This window comes from Giraffa tippelskirchi, chromosome 11, assembly GCF_054371585.1.
Source record: "Giraffa tippelskirchi isolate mGirTip1 chromosome 11, T2T-mGirTip1v1.2.pri, whole genome shotgun sequence".
NCBI lineage: Eukaryota > Metazoa > Chordata > Mammalia > Artiodactyla > Giraffidae > Giraffa > Giraffa tippelskirchi.
The window spans coordinates 54,576,311-54,590,403 of NC_137285.1; the positions used below are offsets into that span (position 1 = coordinate 54,576,311).

The 14,093-nt window shown below is 36.6% G+C and overlaps 1 protein-coding gene and 1 long non-coding RNA gene across 4 annotated transcripts in view; one reads left to right on the forward strand and one right to left on the reverse strand.

Annotated features, from left to right (window-relative positions):
* Positions 1-11,327, forward strand: part of HHIP (hedgehog interacting protein) — a 102,184-nt gene extending 90,857 nt beyond the window's left edge. Inside the window, exons 12-14 of one of the 3 annotated variants that reach the window (XM_081544189.1) lie at positions 4,659-4,807; positions 8,361-8,489; positions 9,318-11,327. In XM_081544189.1, coding sequence (XP_081400315.1) covers positions 4,659-4,807; positions 8,361-8,489; positions 9,318-9,328 — 289 coding nt within the window. In that variant the 3' untranslated portion in view covers positions 9,329-11,327. Of the gene's footprint in view, positions 1-4,658; positions 4,808-8,360; positions 8,643-9,317 lie in introns of those variants that run through there. The other 2 variants (XM_081544191.1, XM_081544188.1) reach the window with 2 other exon arrangements.
* Positions 1-14,093, reverse strand: part of LOC145526999 (uncharacterized) — a 109,121-nt gene that overhangs the window by 26,196 nt on the left and 68,832 nt on the right. The gene's annotated exons all lie outside the window — the stretch shown is intronic.

A 14,093-nucleotide genomic window follows, 5' to 3' on the forward strand; every position in this document is an offset into this window, starting at 1 on the left:
TTTTTCTAATTAGGAAATTAAATTTCTGAGAATTATGGAGAATAACTGTCAACAAATGCACACCATATATTCTTTATTAAAAACCTAAATATCCTCTTAGGTAAGTTTTCTGTTCTGAAAGCTATCTCAGACTTCATTCAGTAGACGTAAGGGTCTAAAAGTTTTAAAAATAATTGTCTAAAAGGAGAATGCTATTTAAGCAATTCTTATCAGGCCTATATTAAAATGCCCAAATTCCCAGTGCCATAAAAATTAAGAATGAAAAATGAGTTTATTTATCACAGGTATATACTCTAGATTTGTGTTTAGATCTCATCTAGGTGTGTATATGTAATAATTTGAAATATAAGATGGTCTATTTCAAGATGACAATAATAATAAAGTTCACATTTACTTCTTCTATTCCCTTTTCTTAATTCTTATTTACTCCATGTAAAGGAAACTTACTCCTTTCAATGGAAGGAAGAAATGTCCCTAGAACAAAGAATATGTGTGGAGAAAAGAAGTGGTTGAGCTCTCCAACAATCTTTGTCAGGCTTTGCCAAATATGTTACTAGAAAAATGAATTTTGATGTGTTGACTTAATTCCCAGTTGGAGGAGAAAATAATCATATCTCTTTATGTCTTGCTTACTTCTTAGCCTGTTGTTTATTTATTACAATTATAATTAGTGTAAAAATGCTTTATTTAAAATGAATTTAATTGTGCCTTGGAAGAATTTTGTAAGACTTGAGTTAATTTAGGCAACAGAAAGAAATATAGTGTTTTTAGTTTAATGCTTATGATATAAAAGTGTAATGATTCAGTTTTAATCATATCCCTCCCCTAAATTGTCTGTTCCTAATATCGTCACTCAATAGCATTTAAAGAACCAAACACCCTTTTAAAATTACACTCGTTTCATTCATTCAACAGATTTTTAATAAGCATCTTGAATGTGCTATACACTCTTCTGGGTCCTGAAAAGACACAAGAGAAGAGAGGAAATTATTTGTCTTCATGGAATTTATATTCTAGATTTGAAAAAGTTTCTACTGTATGCACTCATTTCAATAAACATATTGAAATTCCATGGTATTTTCCTACCTCCTAGGACTATAAGTAGTTGAGGAGATAAAATACTTTGGTAGCTTAAATATCATCTTTCTATTATATCCCTCAATCCTAAATTAATTGCACCCTCATCTGTATTCCTGATAACTTCATATGCCCCTCTAGCATAACAAAGATCCTACTGCCTTTTACTTTTGTGTTTGCCTGTCTGTCTTCCCCACGGTGGTCTCCATGAGGATCAGGATACTGTTTTGTTTTTGTCTTCTCCCCATGAAGAGTATAGTGCCTGGCAGTCAATGGCTAGACTTGAAGAGGATTGAATATACAGGGTTTGCCCTCAGAAAACTTTTATTTCAATGGAGAAGGGAAAGAAGAAATAGGACTCCTCATTCCTTAAGGAAAGTGAGGTCCAATAAGTGATGGGCTATGTTTGATGTACATTTTCATGTTCAAGGGTTCCCAGTAGAATAATAGTTTAAAGGGGGGGGGCAGATTTTAACATGCTAAGTGAGGAATGTTAGTTGTCAACTTCATTAAAGAATAAAGTTATTTTTGTAGGTAATTAAATAAAATTCTAAAGGAATCATGTTTATATATGTCAGCCACACAGTCATATAAACTAAACAAGCCCAAGCATAAAGCAATCGCATCTACAGATAGATAAGCATATGCTCTATCTTAGGCAAAATTTAAAAAAAAAAAATTAGAATTCCCTCCATAATCTGAGTTTACACACATTTGAATATTTGGTGAAAATCAATCAAACTGTCTAACTGGAGGATCAGCCGGGAAACAAGGATCAAATATCCTGCCCCGAAAAACCATGCTTCAGTAGTGAATCCCTGTTCATTGGACTCAATGACCCTATACTTTGCTTCAAACAGGCAACATCATCTGGTTGTAGCTGTTTGATGGAAGTCACCTACATTCTTGATCGCATGGTGTCTTCTCTTTAGGTTCATCTGTTCAGGGGTAAACCATATCATCAAGTAGCATGTGAGCTATGTGACTGCACGTTTTCCATCACGTGTAACATGTAACATATTCCTGACACACTCTACTTCTGGGTCTCTTTTCTTAAATGAACTGGAAAGAGCATGAACAAGTTAGTAACAAATGAAGTGAAAACGAAAGTCGCTCAGTCATATCCAACTCTTTGCAACCCCATGGACTATACAGTCCATGGGATTCTCTAGGCCAGAATTCTGGAGTGGGCCTTTCCCTTCTCCAGGGCATCTTCCCAACCCAGGGATCGAACCCAAGTCTCCCACATTGCAGGTGGATTCTTTACCAGCTGAGCCACAATGGAAACCCAAGAATACTGGAGTGGGTAGCCTAAATAGAATCTCAGTTACCAGGAAAATGTGAACAATACCTGTTTACCGAATATCACTCAGTAAATGTGGTGATCTGTATTTCAGAAGAACATCATGACTTCTGAGAAACTGCTCTTCTGATGGTCAAAATGCCACCATAGTATCTCAAACAAAATAAGAATTTTATGTGAGGGAAAAATTGAGTAGACTTGGGCTATTCAAAATAAGAAGGCAAAGATAATTCCCTCACTTTCCTTGGCCATTTAATGTTTTCTCCACCATATCACCCTCTGTCTTTACTCCCAGAAAGACTTCCTTGGGGCAGGGGGTGGTGGGGAGAGACAAGGAAAATATTTGATGGTGTGTTCTGAGTGAAAATGTAGAATGTCTCAAATACCTTCACATAAACTGGACCGTTTCTAGATTTAAATAAGAGGTTGAGTCAGTTTAAGGGAGTTTTCTGAATTGTCACAATAGTTGCAAAAATCAGTAACTTATTTAAAAAAATTTTTATTTTATATTGGAGTATGGTTGATCAACAATGTTGTGTTAGTTTCAGGTGTATAGCAAAGGGATTCAGTTATACATATATATGTGTATCTATTCTTTTTCAAATTCTTTTCTCATTTAGAATATTGCAGAATATTAAGCAGAATTCTCTGTGCTATCCATTAGGTTCGTATTAGTTATGTGTTTTATATATAGCAGTGCGTACATGTTCATCCCAAACAATACTTTCAACAGAGAGTGGGTGTTAATTGGAGAGAGGAGCTAAAGAAGCCACTGGATATTTTAAATATGGTTTTGAGTCATTGTAGAAACAGTCTCAGATCAGACCTCAAATTATTATCGCAGTTCACATTGCCACGAGGCATAACAAGATAACCTGTCTCAAAAAGGCTGAGGCTGCGGGGCCTAATTATTTGCTTCTCTCAGAAAGCTGTATCATTTACCTCTATGGTGGTCCTGACCCATAATTATCACCTTCTTTGTTATGGTACTTAAGGACTCCTACTGACTTGGCCTTCTTCACGGTGGTGATTTGACTGGTGATGAAGCGTTTGTTTACATTCCTTCCCTGAAAAGAGCTTTCTCACCACACTGAGGCGCAGGTAGCAGTGACTGATAGCAAAGGGCCATTGCAAATCTTTTCTCAAAGATGAGGTAATGAGCAGTTGGGATCATGCTTCTAGCCTGAACCACCTTGAAAGATAACCTCTCATTCAAAAACATGAAGACTTAATGACAATTTTCTGAAGGCAGCTTGGTCCTTCTCTAAATGATTGCAGTTGTTGAACAGTTAAAACAAAGTCTGTGACTTTTTAAGTGACAGATAAGATACTTTTGTTTGCTACTATTAGCATTCTTTTTATTCATAGCAGGATAAAATAAAATTATAAAAATATGTGTGTACACATATATACATACATGTATAAAAATCTCTATATATAGATCATTTATTGCATAGAGAGTTTAAACTTTGAGTTCAGAAACACACATGTATTATTATGTCCTTTCAAGACCAGTCATTCTGGGAAAAAGTATCTCAAAAGAAACATGAAAATGAAATAAACAGCAGTTTCAAAGCTTTTTAGGCTACAAGCACTCATTTTAATGACTGCCTTCAGCTGCCTAATATTGCCAAATATGCCTATTTTTTCTATTCCTAAAAACTTTTGGAGTCCTGGAGAAAAAAAAAGCTTTAAAATATCCATACATCTTCATTTTTAAAATTGTAACTGCTAGGAATTGTTAGATGCCAAAAAATTGTGTGTGTGCTTAGTCGTTTCAGTCACGTCCCGCTCTTTGTGACCCTGTGCACTGTAGCCCACCAGGCTCCTCTGTCCATGGACTTCTCCAGGCAAGAATACTGGAGTGGGTTGTCATTCCCTTCTCCAGGAGATCTTCCCCACCCAGGGATCAAACCTGCGTCTCCCACATCTCCTGCACTGCAGGCGGATTCTCTACCGCTGAGCCTTCCTTCCACCAAGGAAGCCCCACCAAAATATTGGTGTAATGTAATTACATTTTTAATCAATGAATTTTGATCATGATAAAGTTTCTTAACCATGTTTAATGTGTTCCCTTTGGTTCAAAACTGGTTATTTTGTTTCCTCATGGGTGTATGTTTTCTTAGAAAGTTGTCGACCTTTCTTCTGTCTGAGTGACTTAAAAGAAAAATTTCCATAGAAAGGAAGAGACATGCTTTGTAAGCTACAAAGTCGCTTGATTTTATCTCAGTGCTGATTTTCAACCAAAATGCACTTTTGATTTTGTCTTTTGATGCAGACCTCTGATGCCTGAGGAATGCAGGGCCACGGTCCAGCAGGCCCAGACCCTAACATCCGAGTGCTCCCGGCTCTGTCGGAATGGCTACTGCACCCCTACAGGAACGTGCTGCTGCAGCCCCGGCTGGGAAGGGGAATTCTGCAGACTCGGTTAGTATTTCTGTTGTCCCTGGGCAGGAGAGGGCATGGGACAGCCTCTAGGAACTCAAGACCTTAACGTTAGTTATTTCTTCTAGAATGATCTAATGTTCAAAGCTGTAGCCATTTACTGAAAAATAGAGCGACCGTATGATCCAACATGCCACTTCTAAGTATTTATCCAAAGTAAGTGAAAAAAGGGCTTCAAAGAGATATTTATATTTGCACACCCATGTTTATAGCAACATTATTCACAGTATCCAAAATATGGAAACAGTGTAAGTGACTGTCAATGGATAAAGAAGATGTGAGATACACACACACACACACACACACACACACACACACACACACACACATATATGTGACTATTATTCAGCCATGTAGGAAATCTTGCCAGTTTTGACAACACAGATAGACTTTGAGTATAGTAGGTTAAGTGAAAAAGCCAGACAGTAGATAAATACTACATGATATCACTTATATGTGGAATTTGTTTTTTTAAAAGTCAAACTCATAAAAACAGAAAAGTGGTTGCCAGGGTGGGGGAAATGGGGAGAGGTTGATAAAAGGGTATGAATGTTCAGCTATAAGATGAAAAGGGGAAATTCCCCAGAGGTCCAGTGGTTAGGACTCCAAGCTTTCTGGGTGCCCAGGGTCTATCCCTGCTCAAGGAACTAAGATCCCACAAACCGAGAGGTACAGTCCCCCTCACAGAAAAAGATGAGTGAGATAAAATTGTAGCCATTTACAATAATAGTAATGCTGAGCTTGTTTCTGAATTTATACATGAAGACTTTGCCATTTTCCTAATGTAAATAATTCATTTATATGTTAGTTATAAAGATAATCGACTTCTTTCACAAAATCAAAAGTGAAAACAGCCCAACTAGATCATCCTTGTGGGCTTGCAGTCCCGGATTAGAGATTTCATACCTGCAGACTCATTGGAAAAGACCTTGATGCTGGGAAAGGTTGAAGACAGGAGGATAAGAGGGTGACAGAGGATGAGATGGTTGGATGGCATCATCGACTCCATGGACATGAGTCTGAGCAAACTCCTGGAGATAGTGAAGGACCAGGAAGCCTTGTGTGCTGCAGTCCATGGGGTCGCAAAGAGTCGGACACAACTGAAGGGCCTAATAACAACCACTGCAATGACCTGGTGTGTGCAGAGTCCCCTTCTGAGTGCCAGAATTTTTCAGACACTCCATATAGGCCCTCTCTCGATTTGGTGCTTTCTTTCTTGCTGCAGTGCACTAAAATAGGGGTTTTCAGTTGGTGTTTTTATAGTAAAGGGGGAAATGCAGTTATCTAGAGTCGTTTTATGAGATTTTCTTCATTCTTTTTGCCACTTCCTTGTCGACCATCAGCTAGGTGTGCAGCTGCTCAGAGAGCAAAGGAGTTTCATTCCAGGGTTATTCTATCCTTTAACTTGTGACTTCCACAAATACACACAGTTGTGTTTAAATTCTACTTGGTGTAAAGACAGTTAGATTAATTTAGATACCTCGAGTTTAAGATGGGTATGTTGAAAGAACGTTTTCAACAACCATCATATACGTGTTATTTACAAAGATTTCAAACATTAAAGTCTCTCTTGCTGGTAAAATTCTAAGTCCCGTGTTAATATTTAAAAGTATTCATCATTCATAAAGGCCATCTCTCTGTATTCTAAACATGTATTTGTTTCAAAATACTATAGCCATACATTGTTTACTTTATATACTGTCAAAATAAAGTAGACAATATTTAAAGTCACATAGACAGTATCCATTTTAAGCTTAAATTGCTTCAGCACTAATAATATTATGTGACTGATTGATACCATGGTTACATGTCTAGGAAAAATGTATCATAATTGAAACAACAGAGATAAAATAATTACATTATTTAAAACAAATATTCATATTCTGTATTTTTTCATTCGTTGGCCAAAAAATGAGGATCAGTGTTTAAATGCAATAATATTCTAATTCCTCATGATATCTCTTCCCCCTGCTTCCTCTGATGCTTGATAATGTCTTTTCTCTCAACTTCTTTCACCTGGTGTCCATTCTGTCTTATCCCTTACTTATATTTTGCTTATATTTGACTCTTAGGTCACCTCAAGTCATTGGATAAGAAAAAGTTTTTGAGTGCCTGCTAGTAACAGTATGTTAAGCTGAGGGTAAACATAATTTTGAATCTAGGTGGCTTCATATATACCATAATAGATATTAATAATAATATATGATATAAATGAAAAATTATATTTTCATAAAGTATTTTTTCATCTTTTCACTGAATCAATTTAGATACTTTGAACATTTAAGATTAAACCAGAATCATTTTATTAAAGTAATATATTTTTTTTGATATTTTTGACCCAACCAATAACTTTATTCATATACTCACATAGTTCGCTCATCTCCCACAGATTTAAAAGACTATTGTAGTCTATTTTCTCCGTGTCATTTCTTTACCATATACCAGCCACAGACCCCTGGATTTTTATTAATGCTTTGGAAAAGGTTAAAAGAACTGTCCCTGAGAAGTATAAGGATATGTATTCAAGGAATTTGATTCTATCTACAGTGGCTGCACACCCCAGATTCATCCTATCAGTAAGAGACTAAGTTATAGGCTCAATTTTATGTCTCCACCTCATTTTAACAGTAAATCTTTGCATTCCCTACCTATATTGTAGTGGTAAACATTCTTTTCTGATGCAGTCCTGTGCTGTAGAGTACCCTGAAAAGGATTGCTCAGAACATCTTTCACTGGGCAACCTCGCTGACCCTCAAGAAAGGGCTTCAAGGTGTAATCAGAAATGAGACATATGCTGTGCACCCCCTGGGCTCAAGGAAAGGGAAGAATCCAAGGGAATCCACATAATGGATCTCCCTCCAACCAAAATAAAAAGCTAACCATTTCTTGCTGTTACACTGTTGATATTCCAGCCTCTGGGTCTTTCTCTCTGGCCACGCCCTTCCCACCGTGAGGTCCTAGCCAGGAGGGAATAGAAACCAGAGGTACTTGGAAGACTTTCTGTTGGAGATGCCCTAGGGAAACAGAAGTTTTAAAGAACTGAAATTCTTGTTTCCATGTTGTTGTTCAGTCACTAAGTCATGTCGAACTCTTTGCGACCTGCATGGACTGCCACACACCAGGCTTCCCTGTCCTTTACTGTCTCCGAGTTTGCTCAAACTCATGTCCATTGAGTCTGTGATGCCATCCAACCATCGCATCCTCTGTTGTTCCCTTCTCCTCCTGCCTGCAATCTTTCCCAGCATCAGGGTCCTCATTTTACATAAAGTCAATTCTATAATGGATTGAAATTGTTTCCCATGATCTGGGTGATCCGCTTCTCATCTCTCCTACTGTCTGCTGCATTCTGGCCCCCAAATAACTGGAAGTCCAAATCTTCTTTCTTTGTATTTATTAGCTTTGGGGTCATTTGGGGACTGCTCTTCTCCTCGTTCCCTCCCTTCCCTTACTCCAAATATTTATTGGCCTCATATTCAGTGCCGTTTCTGACCTACAGAATGGAACGTGATTGTATTGCTCTTTTTTTTTCTTCCAGCGAAATGTGAGCCAGCGTGTTGCCACGGTGGTGTCTGTGTTAGACCCAACAAGTGCCTCTGTAAAAAAGGATATCTTGGTCCTCAATGTGAACAAGTGGACAGAAACCTCCGGAGAGTGACCAGGGCAGGTATTCTTGATCAGATCATTGACATGACATCTTATTTGCTGGATCTAACAAGTTACATTGTATAGTTTCTGGGACTGTTTGACTATTCCTTTCCAGTGGGCATTTATTTTTTTATCCTGTCATTAAAAAGAACAACTGTTATCTTGCTACACACTCCTGTGATTTCATTTTCTTTTATTAACTTAAAAGTCATTTCCAGAAATGTGCAGGTCTTGTGTGTGTATATTGGCATGTTTGTTCACATATGCACATATACACACACGCTCAAAACCCCTATGCGTGTGGTTGCATAACAGATGGTTTTAAAAATATGTATTTCCTTGTGTGGAGTAACTTCCCCGGAAATTCCATTGTAAATTGGTAACGGCATTTTTATGTCACCAGAAGAGATTATTTGACTTCCCAGGAATTTTCTGTCTGTAATCACTGAAGTCTACTTCAATGGAGTTTTAAAACATTACTGTGCAATCTGATGGATTGAATTTTGAAAGGCCATATTTTTATATTAATATTAAAGGACTATAATATGAGAGAATGTTTCAGCCCTGATTAATTTCTAAGTGGGCAACAGTATAAAATTGTAATCTGCGTTTTTATCAGTGTATCCAATTATAGAATGTTAACGCCCTTACCTTTTTATTGGCAGAGAAATCTGGTTACTCTAGCTTAATTTCAAGATAGTTTTCAAATGTTTTCTAATTAAATCATAACAGCATATTCTAAAACCAATCTTCCTAAAAGGTCTGCTTTTATTGTATAGTTTATTTAACAATAGGCACTGGGTTTGTGTTACATATTTATATTTTTTATTTTATTTTTATAATATAGACATCACCTAGATGAAACACCTTTACCCTGTCCTGTAAAATACTAAAGTTACATTTTTCACCAACTTAATTGGAAAGAAGGGGAGTGAGAAAGCAAACAGTCTTTAATGTGCTGTGGATCTAATCTAGCAATGTATCCTTGTGCCAACATGTAATCATTAACGACGGATGAAAAAGCAAGAAAACAGCCACTCATTATAAAATTCCCGCATTAAACATTCGTAAAATGCTTTTCACCATAGCAAGCCTGTCAGAGTATATGTGATTAGAATGTTGTGGGTTTCACACTGAGTCGAACCTCACTGGAAAAAGAGTTCACTCGTTTTGAACAAATCTTGCCTATGTAAGCTGTCACTTGTACGAATTTTTAATATGCTCATTCTTGCCAAATATGACTTTTAATGTGTACATTCCTTCAGAACTCAATGAAAATCCTCTCTGGTTCATGTATGAATAAATTTCCTGTAAATGTTCTTTTGGGTTTTTCAAGAAATGCCATGTTCTAACCTAAACTGCAGAAACTCAGGTAGACGCTTCTCTTCGTGGTTGTTGAAGTCAGCCTGCTATGTTTGGATTATAAAGAATTATCAGGGCATTTTGCACCACTGAAGAGCATCGACTCATGACACGTGAGCCCCCACTTTCGGTTACCCTTCTTTAACATCTGTTCCTCCAGAGTCTAAATTGTAGATCAGGGCAGATTATACAACACAGATTGACTTCCCAAACCTACTCCTTACCTTTAAGAACAGGAGTGTCAATTTAAAAAATAAACAAAACCTTGCAACTCATATTTGTTTATTGTTGGAAAGCGAGAGATTTGCAATGAAAGCACAGTGAGAAACCACCAAGTAGAAAGTTTGGTTAAGTACCCTGTTCTTGTCTGCCATATATGATTGCTTAAGTTTCAAGTGACCTCATGCCCAATGGAAATGGGTTGACAAGTCTTGGTTCAGTGCTTAGTGAACAATAGCCTGCATTAAAAAGTGCATGCATAATTTTGCACAATTTAGATTTCAATGGACAGTCTATTCAAAGAAGTCTCAGGATTAAATGAGCATGGAGACCAAATTGCCCTCTTACCCCAGAAAAGGGGTGGTCCCTTCTAGTCACACGAACACTTCATTGGCCCAACAGTGTGACAAATCTTGCAGTGAACCCTGCCGTAGCCCGCATCTGTAGGTTAATAGCAGTCTTTTGTCCCTGTGGCTTTCTCTTCATAGCCCTTTTACTGAATTCCATCACAGAAAGTTTTACAATTAAAAAAAAAAATGTCCTGACAACCATTTTGGTAAATGGACCCTACCATCTCCTCATCTCTTATTCAACGTGGGTGACATTCACAAAATGTGAGCTTCTTGTGAGGGAGCCAGCTGTCTAAATCTGTCAAATCGTGCAGTTTTATTACACATTCTCCTGTTCATAGTTTCACTGAAAACAATAAGGATACAGCCAAATTAAAAAAGAAAACAGCATTTTTTTCTGACATCTTGAATCTTTCCATCTTTTCCAAAAGAATCTTTATAAAAGAAAAGATGTTCTATTGCCATTAGTTCTCCTATTTAAAACAGACCCAGCTTTTTTTTTAGATAGTCCTTTCCCAAGTGAAAGAGTTTCAAATGACTTAAAAAAACATACATACCCCAGGTATCATTGCCTTTTCTACGGGGAGCCATTAGAACAAAAGATCAAAATTATCTAAAAAGAAAACAGATCCATTGACATTAAACCCCAGCAAAGACAGTCAGTGGAATCATTTCTTTCTGTTCTTAGGCAGATTAGGCAGATTAATACCTACATATTTTAAACTAAGTGATCATTTCAAAAAAAAACTTTTGACCTTTCAAGTAAATTTTAAATATATATGTGACTGAGAATGATCTTAAATAATTCATGATGAGAGGCAAGTAAGAATTGGTTAAAAAGTATGAGCTAGGGAAAAATAATTGTTTCATCACATGAATGGCAGTATCTACTCAGTAAAAAAACACATAATCAAAATGAAAGAAAATGTCCTCTGTATGAATATAGATGTGGGAGATAAAGATACAAGAAGCATAAAAATGTAAATTATTATTCCTTTTTTCCATTCTAGAGCTTAAACTTTGGGGATCAATTTAACGTAAAATGCTATGATGGTAGTTATAAAGAGTTGGGGCAAAATATTTTCTGCCACTGCTTCTAACAAACTCTTGTTCTGGTTGATAGAACTTTATTTTCTTGCTAGTTATTTGAGGTAATAAGAAGACAACTGGATCGACACATCATTAAAGTGCAAAGAAGGGAAGATTTAAGAAACTTGAATAATGATAGAAAGGGCTTCCATCTATAGCTTTCTTTTTGGAATTTCCCTTTAATATGACTATTGTAAAATATACCTTTTATTTTATCACAAAGAATACTCAGAAGTTTTCTCAGATTAATGGACTATCTCATAAAGAAGAGCAAAGAAACCTACACATACAACCTAAATAGACAGCCATTCTCCTTTTCATTTATATATTTAAGAGTAAGCACTTCTCTATTTCGGAGAAGGCAATGGCACCCACTCCAGTACTCTTGCCTGGAAAATCCCATGGACGGAGGAGCCTGGTAGGCTACAGTCCATGGGGTCGCTGAGAGTCGGACACGACTGAGCAACTTCACTTTCACTTTTCCCTTTCATGCACTGGAGAAGGAAATGGCAACCCACTCCAGCATTCCTGCCTGGAGAATCCCAGGGATGGCGGAGCCTGGTGGGCTGCCATCTATGGGGTCGCACAGAGTCGGACACAACTGAAGCGACTTAGCAGCAGCAGCAGCAGCACTTCTCTATTTATTTACTTGAAAATAATTACATAATAATGTACTAACAGTTTTTAACAATTTTGTACTATTGTTCTTATCTCCAAATCATAAACTAAGAAGAAATCTGCTAGGTTTAGGATCTTAGGTTAGATGCTGCATCTAGGGTCTTTCAAAGTACACATTAATTTAAACTGTATTAGTTTCTTTTAGTTTTGAAACATAAAAACTAAGCTTAAATTTTTAAGAGGAAAAATAAGGTATATTATAGGCATTTATATTTGGCTGCTCAATCAATTAAAGTTTCTGAGCATCTCTATAGAATGTTACCTATGATATCTTTCTCTCTCTCTCTCTTTTTTCTTCCCCCAGCCCCATACATCCCTTTTCTTGTTAGCCTCTCTCTTTTCTGTTTCTGTTGGTTTTGACTAAACAGACATGTCCTCAGGACACTAATGAAGATATCCTAGAGCAGGTTGCTATTGACTTTGCCAGTTATGATCTTTATTTTCCTGAAAAATTCCTCTCCTACTAGCACATTTGTTCAAACTCTAAATCATAAAGAACAGTAGACAATTATGAACAGGCTAGACTGACCTATTGCAATCACTGAAAGAAGTGACAAAAAGTGTACATGACTCCCAGCCTAGATGTCAGCTGGGGTTCCGTCTTGGATGCTAGAAAGACTGTCCCCAGCCCAACAGTGTGAGTTAACAATAAGGAAAGTTAGCAGCTATTTCCTTTTCAAACAACAGCCATCTCTATGGATGGTTAAATAATCTTATGACTTTCCCAAATCTCTGAGGAAAACATTAAATAGTCCCTCACTGGAGACTTCAGAATCTTTTTAGCCCATCCTTAGAATGAGACAGGAACTTACAGAGAACTCAGACCAAAGTTCCATGCCGTGAAAATGTACCCATTTCTTTATTACCGCCAAGAAGTTAGTGGGCCTGTTCCTGTGTCTACAGACAATACCTCTAGAAAGTTTCTCGTTAGGATATCCTAAAGGAATATATTCTGTCTGACCTTCTTTCTCTTTATCACACAAACACAAATTAGTCGGACCTCTTATAATTAATATGATGCAGAGAAGGTGAGAAACCTAATAATAGAAGCATTTTGATATTAAAAATATTAAAAACATGACCATAAAATCTGCAGGACGTTAATCCCAACCAGTTGCAACACTTCTTCCTCTTAATAGCCACTCATAAGTTTTGAAAATTGTCTCAAAATAACTGTTTTGGGGAGTACAATGTACTCAGGAGAGCGTGAGAAAGTGTACTGTTTTCTTCTCAACATAGTGATTATTTCCCTAGTGACTATGAAGAGATTTAGTTATTTATCAGATTAGCTCTTTTGATTCTTCATTAAACGTGAGCCCAAGATACACCCAAAATAAAGATACGTTCCTTCTTTTGTATAGGTCATCTACAAGTTGATTGAAAGCAATAAAAAATAATGATCCCTTCTATTAACATAAAGCCTAAGCTTAAAACTTGTCACTGCTTTTAACAAAAAAAAAAAAAAAATGATGCCACCTCAACATGAGTTCTAAGGTACATCTCATGTACATCACAAAGTCAGACATCACATTTTGGTCAGGGTATTTTTTTGCATATGTAGATTTTATATTACTTATACACAAGCAAATTAATATAAATATTTGGTCAGTTATTTCAATTGACTATAATCTTTCAAGTTAAAAAATTTTAACTTAAAAAAAGTTTTAACACAAGATAAAAAAAAACCAGAACATTAACAGGGATGGGAAATTCATAATAGCTAAATAGAAAATAAGCTTTGTCTTCACAGTTAGAAACTAAGTCTTGTACATTTCCCTTTGCACTAAAAAATAATTAGCCAAGAGTTTCCATTCACATGAACAATGTGTGATCAGATTTGGTATAGTCTATGCCCAAAAGTGTGTTGGGTATTTCTTCGCCTTATATTCTTGAAATCAGAAACATGATTTTCATAGAATAAATTA